At 45.3% G+C, this 12,817-nt stretch overlaps 1 protein-coding gene across 1 annotated transcript in view; it reads left to right on the top strand.

The window, feature by feature from the left end:
* Positions 1–690: 690 nt before the first annotated feature.
* The window catches only part of shank1 (SH3 and multiple ankyrin repeat domains 1), a 37,902-nt gene continuing 25,775 nt past the window's right edge, over positions 691–12,817 (top strand). Inside the window, exons 1-2 of the mRNA XM_088316069.1 lie at positions 691–1,006; positions 11,183–11,665. Of these exons, the coding sequence (XP_088172195.1) occupies positions 11,228–11,665 (438 nt within the window). The 5' untranslated portion in view covers positions 691–1,006; positions 11,183–11,227. The remainder of the gene's footprint in view (positions 1,007–11,182; positions 11,666–12,817) is intronic.

Genomic DNA, 12,817 nt, shown 5'->3' with positions numbered 1-12,817 from the left:
TCTGACTCGTTTTTATGTGTTTGAATGTTCGTGACGGTTTAGAATTTTCACTTCAAATATTTTTTTCACTGGACTGATTGACTGTTACGAACATTTTGGGTCTTGTGTTGCTTATATTAGGCTCATCAAAATATTAGGAGCAGCTGTCAGGTACATGGGTTAACTTCACAGCTAATTTGGTCTTCTGCACTGATGAAAGGTAAATTTTCATCATATGCGTTAATGTAACTTACAGAAGTGCGTATGAAACTAGTAGCCCTTCACATTAAGTAGCCGATCTCAGTTTCAAAAAGGTTCCTGACCCCTCCGTTAGCTCATGTGGCCACTGGGAACTCCAGAAACAGCAAATCGTCTTCAGTGGACTTGATTTCCTCCTGATCCCCCCCCCCCTCCCTGACCTTTCATGTATCATAAGAAGCATTGCAGCAATGCCCCCCAACCGCCCCCCCCCCTCAATCATTGTGAGTTGGACGCTCACGTTGAGTCATGCCGCTAATCTGCTCCACATCTCCCTTTCTTTGCCTTATCTCTCTCTTTTTCACTCTGTCAAAACATCAAAGACAGGGGAGGGGAGGATGAGAGAAAGCAGAGGGGGTATACCCAGGATGGAGATGCGGAAGGGAGGAGGAGGGGCAAAGTGGGGGGGGGGGGGGGTGCTAAGGGGCGAGCGAGGTAGGGAGGAACGAGGGGGAGCGAGCGAGTGAGTGTCACTCCGGGAGGAGGACGGGATAAACGCTCCTCCATCCCGTCGCGGAAGGCGAGGAGAGAGAGAGAGAGAGTGAGGAAGGAGGCAGCCTGGTTACCACGGTGCCTGTTCTTCTCATTCTTCTGTCTTCCTTTTTTTTTTTTTTTTTTTTTCCTTTTCCTTTTTCTTTTTTTTTTTTTTTCCCTACTCTGCTCTCTCTCCTTCCCAACAGCAGCATCTCGCCTCGTCGCCTCCTCCGGACTTCTCCTCTTCTTCATATTCATCATCATCACCATCATCTAAGAGGAGCTCGACAAGACCGTAAGAACCTCATCAGTGCTCTGATTGTTATGACTGCATGTGTGTGTGTGTGTGTGTGTTTGAGTGTTGTGAGAGTGAGCTGCCGGTGTGCCCACGAGCAAGGCAGCCCAGATGCTGCAGAGCTGCCAAATGCTAACGTAGCAGCGAGTGTGTGTATGTGTAAGTGGAGCAGCTGCTGTTTCATGTCACGTCTTCGAAGTCCCGCCCACGTACAGTATGGATGTATGTAAAGGGGGGGGGGGGCGAAAAAAGGCCAACTGGTGCAGAAAATCACACCTAAGCGGTGTGGAAGCAGTGTGGTTGTTTGCCGCGTTGGTTGCGTTTTTGTGGGTAACGTTAAAAACTGAAGAGGCAAAATATGCCTCACACGTCGAAGATCAAGAAAACATGCGTGTAAATCTTGAAGGACGTTGGAAAAGCCCGTGAGATTTTTGTCGGGTGTGAACGTATTCTCGATAGGATACGTTTTAGTGCTTTTTTATTTTTTTATTTTTTTTTGGTGTGCATCTGTCGAAAATGGCCAAGTGTGTGTGGTTGTCTTTGCTTTATTACATACATGTTCATAGTGTGATTTTGTTTGGCAATATCGTGGGACTGCCAAAATATGGAAAAATGAGCATGAAACATCAAAGATAATCAAGTGAACTTGTATACCAAATCTTGACAGTCGGACAAATTCCGGGAGACTTTGGCTCAGGTTTAATGCCAAGTGGTTTTTCTTTGCCTATTATGTAGTTTAGGACAATATGGCTCATAATTTTTTTTGGGCATCATTTTATGTTTTGTTGAACTAAACAATAACATAAAAAATACAACAGAGGTCAAATCGAAGACACGTAGATTTTCGAAGTGGATTTTTTTTTTTTTGAAACATGGCTATGAATTACAAAACACGGTAAAATACATAAGCTTTTCTCGTTTCAAACTTAAAAAAAAAAATCTCAAAAACGACATGCTGCAAACGAAAGTAAAGGCATTTTCTTCATCAGCATCAATGCGTTAAATTACATATTATTTTTTTTTTTTAATTTGCTGCTTGCCATTATAACAAAGAGCTATAGAAATTTCTAAATGTTCTGGCTTGGCTTCTCCTCGTGACCCGGAAGTGACAATTTGCGGCTGAGTTTCGAATTTTTGATGCTCAGAAGTCTGCTGAATATTTGGTTGATAATAAAGTTAGCCGGATGGTGCCGTCATACCACCATAAAGGACGAGCAGTCGAGAAAAATGGATGGATAGAAAAACAAAGTCAACCGGCAACATTTTGAACTTTTTTCCGCATCTAGAAAAAAAAAAAAAAAAACAACTCCTTGAAACGCCTCCGTCCTGGCTGCATTGTGTCCCCAGTGACGCTTTTGTCCCAACCATCTCTCGCTATTGTTCCACTGCAGACTGCGTGAGTCAGTCTCTCGGTTTTGAGCGCCAGTCAAAGTTCAGATCAGCTGATGATGTCATCGACGGGCCCGGCTGGTTAGCGCGGCAAGACGGAACCATCGGCGCGTCAGACTTGATCAGATGTCTTGCAGATTGAGCGAGTGACGACGCATTCGTTAGCAACTTTTGGGGAAGACGACAGCAAATTGGTCGCAGTTGGAAAGAAAACAAAAGTTTAAAAAAATCCACTGGCCCTTTTTTTCTGTGAATTGTCATGGTTTCCTGTGCTGCGTGAAAGGTACTGCTACGAAATAAGGGTAGTATTTGAGGTGCAACAAAGCAGCGGTGTGAAAGTTACCATTCACATGCCTGAAGCTGGAACAACTTGACAGTCGTACGGGTGAAGTGTACCTTGATGAGCTTCACACTGTTGTCAGGGGTTTCTGCTATCCCCTTTCACGCAGCCGCCAGCTGCCCTCTCTCTGATACTACCCGGGAAATTTGACAGCGTCCTGGCTGGAGATAAAAGATGATTAATTAGCATTAATTGGATTATTTGGTGAGGAATGCGATAACGTCGGAGCGTGGGAAGAAGAAGCGCAGGGACGGTTTTATCGACGGCTCGTCAAGGGGCTTTCATGCGATCCTCTCGACTTCGCCCGCTTTTATTTGTCCGAGCGCGTCTTGGCTTTCTTTCCAATATTTGCTCCGCTGCTCTGGGGGGTTGCGCTTCATAACTCCAGATTTAGCCAGCGCCTTCACTCGCTCGCTCGCTCTCCCCCTTTTTCGCCGTCGGTTAACGACCGATCTGGGACAGGAAGCCTCCCCAGCGCTCTGTCCTACTTCGCAGACGCCACTAATTCATTCTACTCGTTTAACGCCGTCCACGTGGTCTCGGCGTTTGTCGTCAGTCACACGCCAAGCGCGGTTTATTTGGGACGGTTTCACTCTGGCGGACGAATGGTGCGTGTCAAGATTCACACAGAAGCCTGGGAAATTTGGTTATTGGATTTCACGTCCTTTCCTGGCTTGAACCTTTCACACAGCCCGCTTTTGTTTGCTTTTTTACATCCCAACCCCCATTCACATCCATTTTATTGCCACAGTAATTTCATACCAAAGTTCCCTGGGTTGCTGTGGTGTGTGAAAGGTACCGATTCTGTTATGTTATGGCAACTGAAGTTGAACTGCACATTTACTTGATCAGATGTGGTATCAGAGATAGAATGGGGGCTGCGTGAAAGGGGATTTTCTCAGAGCAAAGTGAATTGAAGTTCTTCACATCATCCTTTCGGTCATCCCCTTTCACACGTTTCCCGTTCTGACTCTTATAGTACTGGAGAGCCCAGGTTTTTCGCATGCCAACTTCAGCCCCACATTCCATGTCGGTACAATTCCGACAGATCATCAGACAGTGAGCCATGAGTGTTAAACGTCACTCCTCTATGGTGGGTTTCTGATATCACCTTTTACGCAGCTGATATCATACCTCTGTTATGTTGATGATTCTACCTCAGAAGTCGCGAAGTTTGATTAAAACATCTTTCAACACATCAGGGCAGGAGAAGTTTTACTTGGTCACACCCTGATCCAAGGCATGGGCATCGATAAGTCCCAGGTGTTAAATTTCATTCCTTGATACCAGTTATCCCCTTTCACGCTTCTATTACGCCTTTTGATAGCTCAAAAGTCGGGAAATTCGACAACTACTTTCAACACTTCAGAGCGGGAGAAGTGAGTGATGGGTGGAAAACCTTCATAGATCGAGATCCTCTATCCCCTTTCGCACAACCGCAATCGTCACGCCTCTGATATCACCGCCTAAGCTGGGAAATTCACACACATTGCTTTGCCGGTGTGTGCAGACCGGCACACACACAAGATGAAGTCACTCTCAGTTTATTGGGGCTAATTCTGCTATTGAGCTGCGAGGAGGGGGCTGAGGGTTAGGGAGACTGTGGGGGTTGTATACCATCAGTGCATCATCATCAAATTGGCGGTTCTATATTTAGCTGCAGCCGACCGGCCGGGATGACAACGTGTGTGAGTGTGTCATGGGTTTGTTTGCAGTTTTTCACGCTACATTCAAGTCCAGCGGGAAACACGCACGCTCGTTCCTCCGCCGTAACGCTGAAAACGGAGGAATTAGCTGCCATGATGGGAGGAGTTTCTCGCAGTCACTGCAGTGCTTCATCTTTGCTGCTGTGCGTGTGCGTGCGGGCGTGTTTCTGTGTGTGTGTGTGTGTGTGCGCGCATACGCCGTATGTGTGTCAAACGCTGCAGAAAGCTGGCAAGGATCAAAGAAAATCTCCGTATGGATTATTTCATTTTTTTTCCCCCAAGGCTTTAAATACATCTACAAACCAGCTGGAAAGCCCATGTTGTGTAGTAGACCTGTGTAAAAGGTATTGGTGTAAAACGGGGGTGTCCACCCACAAATTTAACAGAGAAGGGAAGGAAGAGTTCAAAAGCAAAAACAAACATCTCCATTTTTTTTTTTTTGTCCGCAGTGTCAGAGTGTAGGTTATTGAAATTCAAGCCCTCTGTCCCTGCTTTCTATGATACCCTTTCACGCATTCACCACCCGGTGTCTCTGCTACTCCTCGAGTCCTTTTCATATATACTTGGTGTTTCAATATCCCAATCGAATTTGCCGTACTTTCGTATTTTTCCCCGACGTTGCCAGTCTGTGTGAAAGGTACCGCCACGGGGGAATTTGATTGCTTCCGTGATCATTTCTGTGGCAGGACAACAGGGAATTCGGCGCTGACAACCCATTGCTAGTCTGCCTTCTGCCCTCCCCTTTCACACCATCACTACTTTTTTTTTTACCGTCTACACACCCCTAAATGTTAGAGCCACCAAAATATATCCGCTTCAGGCCTCCGGATGCACCGAATATTTCCCACCTTATGACGCTTTTCTACGTCGTGATAACGAGGCGCTCTAATGCAGCCACACCAGCCGGCATCCTCCGTCCACACGAAGGATGTCAAGTTGTCCTTTTTCATGAAAGAAAAAAAAAAAAGTCTGTGATGTGCTGACGTTGAGGCGCTCTAAAGTGAACTCAAAATGAAGATCCTGTAAGACTTTTTTTTAAAAACTTCTTGCGGGGGAAAATCGTCCGTTAAACTTCTGTTTGGAGCGTTTAATCATACGCAAAATCCGCCTAATGGGCCCAATCGATCGTCTGTCCTCCCAGCATTCACTGATCCGACATGTCGAGGAGTTATTTTTCGCCTCTTCTTCTTCCTCCTCCTCCTCGTCCTCCAGTGCGCTTGTCACGCGTTTGTCTTCTTGTGCCAGGAGCCGTGGGCACCTGTGGGTGTTTATTTCTTTCTTTCTTATTTATTTGCAACTTTGCGATGACGAAGCAGCAGGAAGCGTTTGGCCTTCTTGCTGCGTTGTTAAACGACTCTTGTAATCGTTTATTCCTAGTGTGTAAATTCCGGCGACTTGTGGTGGACTTCACTCGTTAAATGTACGATTTAGGGACGCTACATTGACGCAGCATGGATGGTGCGCTTCTATTTTTTTTACCGGAATATTTCTTTTCACAAGTATCCTCACTCATACGGAGCGCGAGAACTTTTGCCGTCCCTCCCGCGATCGAGGCGGTTGGAGAGATTTCGGTTCCCCTAAGACATTGGCAAGTTAAATGTCATTTGAGGTAAGATAAGAGCTGGAATGACGGCTGTGTGAAAGGGGACCGCAGAAAGGCCGGACCGGGATGTCACTTCTGCCGGCTTGTTTTTTTCGGAAAACCGTCGCTGACCGACAAACTATTTCAGACGTCACAACTGATGCTTTTCTCGTACCTCGGAAGCTGGCAAGCCCCCTCGTATCGTATCATCAACTTTCACACTGAATATTTAACACCCAGTACTCGTCATCAAAGCCAGCTGGTAGCCTGCGTGAAAGGGGCAATTTATGATCTTGAGTTATCCTGTTTCTCACTGTGGATCAAATTGGACTAAGAGGGAAAAAATTCTTTTTTTTTTAAATTCAACAAACTTCTTTGTCCTCCTTTTGGTTAGCATCCGCCGTTAATATTTCACAGCGCCTCATATGTTCCGGCAGCCTCACGGCCCGCGGCTACACCCGTCGTCGTTGACTTATGGATGAGCTTGGCCCGCCGCGAGGCCCCCCCCCCCCCCCCCACGCTACCCCGCGCCTCTCCGCAGGCCACCGGCGGCCAGTCTCGGCGTTCCGTACGAGAGACGTAGCGCGCCCCGGTCCCGCTGAGACTCAGCTGAGCTAATTAATTACGAGGCTATTTGCGAGGGATCGCGGCTCTCAGCGGACCCGAGCGGCGTCATCGCTTCTCCGGAGGATAGGAATACTTTCGCAGTCCGCTTGAAGGCCGCTGGTTGCAGCGTGTAGTCGAGCACAAGTAAAGGTTGCTACATTAGTCGGTAGTTTGGTTTATTAGCTGTCCTTAGGGGGCTAATGGTCCAATTTTGAAGCTGGCGTGAGGGGCTTATTTTATTTTATTTTTTTTTTTTTTGGGCTAACTTTTCCGGGGCTCTCCTTGAGGGAATACGGCCAAATTGGTCAACTTCCGGTTCAATTCTGGACACGGGTCCTTGAGACTTTATAATGCGTTCTGTTATAAGCGGCAAGTCCACCACATTTTATAGAAAGTTTTGAACTTTCCAGGGGCGCTACTGATAGAAATGATCCATAACCAAAGTTGACTCAAAATGCGTCAACATCCTTGATGCCTGTTCTGACGGACATGTCTGCCCAGTTTCAGTCTGGTCAGTCATACTGGTGGTGGAGGCAAGTTTTGTTTCTGTCGACAGGCAGGCATGTCAACTAAATATAGTGACTGGCAGAACAATGAGAAAGCTCATCCGCTACTTGAAGATGACGGAACGTGCAATTGCAGTTGCCGTTCCTGCGACAATAATAGCTTTATCTTCGAGTAAACGGGCCGAGATTTCACACTGATGAGGAAGCACAAGTTTTTGAGTAAATTAGAAAAGACATTTTTTTTTTGGTGGTGTGCCTTGAGATTTCTGATTTCAGTCTTGGCTCAAGAAATTTTAGAACGATTGCTATAGGCCATAGGTCCCCATCCACCGGGCCGGCCACTTTGGACCAGGCCACACAGATCAATTTAAAAAAAAAACTTCCTGTTTATTTATTATTTGAGGCTAAAAAATATTTTATTTTGTAAAGTGGTGGCTTTGCTCCATTACATCATATTCAGTTGCTAATTTAGGATGCTAACAAACCGCTAATTTATCACGTATGACACGACACAAGTCTCCGGCGTTAGTGGCTACTACTGGCTAGCAGCTAGCTTTAGCATTAGCAATAAGTGCCAGCTGACCTCGACCCTCCCCCCCAACACCGGTTGCCGGTCCGCAAAAGTTATGGACTTGTCTGAACAGTCAAGGGCGGAAAAAAGGTTTGCCTCATAGCATTTTTGTTTAGATACATCGATATTCCTATTTAGGTGTCCAGATAGATGCCTGTCTATTTCAAATCAATTATCTTGTCCTGCCTCACAACTCCCACCTCGGGTTAATTGACGGCAAACCTTTTGTTGTAAGTGCTAATAAATTTTGTGGCAGGTGACCCGCTGAGTCCATTAATAGCGACATGGTGCGGCTGTCAGCTTCGGTTTATGACATCCATGAATCGAAAAAGTCTTCTATGGTGTCTTTGTGTACATTGAGACGCCCGCTCGCTTCTTTGCTGCGGGACTCTCCGGTTTTGGCGTGGGGGAACTCGAGGCCTCTCCGATGGGACGCGGTGACGCTCGCACATCAGAGGCGCTGACGTCTTGTGGGTTTATTGTTGGGATGGTTCCGATGAGTCAGGCTCCGTTGAGAGGCGCTTCGGGGACGCCAAGCGCCACTGACTGAGGCTGACGCTGAAGAATTGCAAATTTCATATCGCCATTACAGTGAGCGGAGTGATTGCGGTTATCAGCGTGAGTGCGATGATGCTGCAAGTCAAGGCATTAGGTGCACTTGTCAATGATAAATGAGTCAAAAGCTCTTATCAGCATCTAATGCAAAAGACAATTGATTTCAAAATACACAAATTAAGAAGTGTGTAATAAGTTAAGAATGTTTAATGTACAAAAACATCAGATAAAAAAAAGCCAATGTGTTGAAAATACAGAAAAAATACAAAACAAGAAAAATATATCCTGAAAAAAAATTTTCTAAAAAAAAAAAAAATCTTAAATGTCAGAAAATAATACAGTACACATTAGGGCAATAAAAAGAAAAAAAAAAAAAAAAAACAATAAAATGACCCTAAAACAAAAAAATCCCAACAAATAATATTCAGTTCAACATTAGACATGAATATAAATATTAGCTATAAAAATAGGAGCTGGGAAAAAAATTAAAAATGCTGTAATGTGAAAAACAAAACTCATATTGTCTTGATATGACGAAAAATTATTATTGTCATAAGGGGGGGTCAAAAGTATTAGAAAAAAATATATAAAAAATAAAAAAGTTCAATTCAGTTTTATGGACAAACTTATTGGACATAATATACAGAGTAGTTATAAAATATCTTAAATAAAATGATATTTTCAAATAATTCTAAAAAATAAACAAAAAATAGAAAAACATCTGAAAGTGCGATGGAAAAAAAATCTCGTCGTCACCTGGGCCGCTTTCCGACATGTTTCTTAGAAGTCGTATCACGTAAGCGTCTGACCTCACCCCTCTTCACCTGAGTTAATCTTCTACGCTTTGTTCCGTAGACGAATGGATCTCTCTTGCCAAACATTCGAGTAGCGCTGGTTCAGCTGTCCCCACTCAGCCCCCTCGCGGGATTGTTACATCACAACACGGCGAAAAGAAGGCCACGTGTGACTTTCCGGTCCCTGCGGACGATTATGTGACGTCCTCGGTGACCTGAAGATTTCGCAGGTGACCCCCTTTAGTATGTCCTGGATGTCACGCGTGTAAACACAACCTGGCCTTGTTTTCGGACAATTTGTGTGTGTCGCTCGCTTTGTGTGCGACCGTGTCAAACAAGCAGGCAGGCAAAATTGGCCGCTCCACTTTTCCTCGGCGGGAAAGTGGGCCGATGTGTTCTTTGGAAGTTTCCCAGTCAAATGTCCTGGGGACCGAGACAAGGAGAAGGTCTATCTATACAATTGTCCTAGATAGAGGGAAGAGCTGAGCATGATGAAGATGTTTGTGTGCGAGGCGCTCAATGTCAAGTTTTCAATTTGTGTGTTTTGATGACATCACTGAGCGGGCGGATTTGGTTGACTGACTGATGGCAGTTTTTGTTTGGTTGTACAATTAGAAGCAACAATATGAAAATAACTAACTATAGGAATGACTTATTTGTACAAAAGTTTCATTGTAACTGATTTTTTTTTTTCTTAGCTCACTTGTACAAATAGTTGCTAAATCAACAAACATTTTAGCTAGAGCTACTAGCAACTAGATAATTCAAGAACTGAGCTGCTGGACCAATCAGAGGAAAGGAAAGCGATGATATCACAACACCGGCCAACTGATGACAATGACGTTGGCTCTGATTGGCCGGATGAGTTTACTTTTTTGTACGACTACGTCAGAGTCTGATTAGAAGTTCTACCCACCTGGTAACAGAGGGCTTGGAATCTGATTGGATGAAAACCAGGAAGTAGCTGAGGCACAAGGAGAGCACTCAAATGGAGAGCATTTTGTGGATCTGGACATTGAAGTAAGTGTTTCTTGGGACAGTGACATATTTTCATCTAAGGTTTGTGGGGCAGTGCCACGGAGCTTGGCTTCTGCTTAGTTTAGCTTGAGTCCAAGCTAGCTTTTACATAGCAAACCTTCAATTCATTTTAGCTTGCACCTAGCTGAACAACTAACATTTACGCTAGCCGCCAAGCCTCACCTTATCTCTTCTAGAGTCTACCTAGCCAGGCTACCTCTACTTTAGCTTTCATCCAGCCTGTTTTGAGCGCAATCTACTTTTCTATCCATATCTTACTGCCACCAACTTTAGCTTCCACTTGGCCGAGTTTCCACCTAGCACAGCTGCCGCTTGACTCAGCGACTATCCTAATTTATCAATCTATCCTTGTGTTCCTCTATTTTATTGTTTACCTAGTTTGTTCCTGGGCTAATCTACTCTCGACTAAACCGAGTTTCCAACTTGTTGTGTGGCCACCATTTAGTTTCCATTTAGCTGAGATCCAATCTATTTTGTACTAGGAACTTCTACCTAGCTGAGATGCTCCATTTTATCTTTCACTCTCTTTCTCTAATCTATTACATATTAATGAATCCTGTCTGTCTTGCGTAGGTGCTACCTTTTTTGCATTTAAAAATTAGCGTACCTTATGCTGAACCTCTCCTGGCACGATCATTGACGGGGTTAGCAGGGTTAATGCGCTTTTTAAAATGCCGCTGAGGTGACTGAGCGCGCTAACGATTTGACCCCGCCGTGGAAACGGGTCTCCCCGGAGACTTGGTTGAGGGAAAGATGGATGACGGCTGGATTATCAAATGATGATTATCATGTCTACTTTGATCTTTTGATTGCTTTATTTGTTCCTGTTGGGAAATGGCTGTGGACCTGGAGCGACCAATGCTAACCTGGTTGTCAATCTGGTTTATTTTTGTTGTACTGTCGTTTTATTGACCATTCTCTCAGCCAATCAATGCAACATGGTCCACTTTCGGAAAGTCTTAAAAGCGTTTTCCACGTTTTCATACAAAAGAGCCTTATTCTAAAATGTGTGGGGAGTACGATGGTCAATGTATTCTTCTTCTTTGCTTCTTCCCATACTTTCCTGATAAATTTGTCCTTCCCGCGCAGGATCACCCCGGGAATGATGGCGTTGCCTTTGGGGCCGCTGTCGCCATGACGATGCCCTTCAGCCCGCTGTCCAGCGACGAGGAGCACCAGAGGATGCTGGGAAACAGCCGACACCCGTACCCGGGGGTGGAGGATGAGGAAGAGGAGGAGGAAGAAGAAGAGGAGGAGGAGGTGGAGGAAGATGAGCGCGACGATGACGGCGAGGAGGAAAACGGCGAGCTGGAGGACGAGGACGTGGTGGATGCCCGGCGAGGGGGCGGCAGGGTCGAGGGGTCGAGGCAGCCGGGGAAAGGCGCCGGACGAGCTGGGAACCCGAGTCACGCATCCAATCCCTACTCAGCCAATCCCCCGCACCAGCAACCGGCCAATCAGCAGCAGCGGAGGCAGAAAGAGCGCACGTCCGGTCCTGGTCCGCCGCCTCCCGAGGACGCCCACATCGCCATGATGGTGTTCCGCATCGGCATTCCGGACATCAAACAAACGGTGAGTGGATGCTGAGGATCTTAAAAATAAAAAAAAAAACACGCCAACGCGGCCGCCACAACGCTTTTTGGCAACCACCAGCCTCACTTTGTGTAACTATGGCAACAACACAGCCCTTTTGGCCAACATTAAGCATGTTTAACAGAGAATTTGAATTCCTATTAGCATAAACCTAGCCTTGCTTCAGCATAGCCTACCTTCTACCTAACGGTCCTAACCTATCTTCCACCCAATCTTTCACACATTGAAGCCGAGCTAGCCTAAAATACGTTTAGCTTCTGGTTAATTAACCTTTTACCAAATTAAGTTAATTAACGTTTTTATCTGAGCTCGCTTTAGTCTAATCTAGCTACCGCCTGTCCTTGCTAACAGCTAAATCTAGCTTCTGCCCAGCTCAACCTTGCTTCTGGGTAATCGATCTTCGACCAAACCAAGTTTCTACATCTCTTGGCTACCACCTGGTAGCCCCCAATTGTCTTATGGTATGCCCAACCTAATTGTTGCGATCTACATGGAATATTTCCACTCACTCGTAAACGATTGCAAGGAAAATCTGAAGAAAAGCTGAAAATTGTGTTTAATTTGGTGCCAATGAATCCAGTTCAGGCAAACACGAATAACCGTCGCCTACTTATTAGCATGCTAACTAGCTTCAATTAGCTTCTGTCCGTGATGTTAAATCGTGCTTGAGTTTGAGCGCCAGACGTTCAAGGTGACCTCAGACAAAAGAAAAAGAAATCACTGACTGAAGCGCCGTCACAATGGTTGTCGCCGAGAGGAGTTTAAAAGCTGTCCATGTGGGAAAGGCCATTAGGAGAATGGGAAGCAGAAAGCGACAAGAGGTCCTCAACGGTAACCAGGAAAAGCATTTTTTTTAAAGAAGGCTGGTCCTCAATCGGGATGGATCGATGAGCTGCTGTGTTCCGTCACTGTGAATGTGGCAGAGTGAAGTGGGAATTAATTGTGGCAGGTGACAAGTGGCAAGCCATGCTAGTAAAAAAAAAAAAAAAAAAGATTTTGTGTTATTGTGTCAACATACAAGAGCATACTGCCAAAAATACTTTTGCAACCTTTAATTTGACATGACTGCTTGTGTTTTGTTACATTTTTTGAGTGTGTCGCTAAGGAACTTAGATCCCAGTCATCTTAATA

Source organism: Idiotropiscis lumnitzeri, chromosome 15, assembly GCF_059441095.1.
Source record: "Idiotropiscis lumnitzeri isolate Australia: NSW breed Sydney's pygmy pipehorse chromosome 15, RoL_Ilum_1.0, whole genome shotgun sequence".
NCBI classification, from domain to species: Eukaryota; Metazoa; Chordata; class Actinopteri; order Syngnathiformes; family Syngnathidae; genus Idiotropiscis; species Idiotropiscis lumnitzeri.
This window is presented reverse-complemented; position numbering and strand designations above follow the sequence as displayed.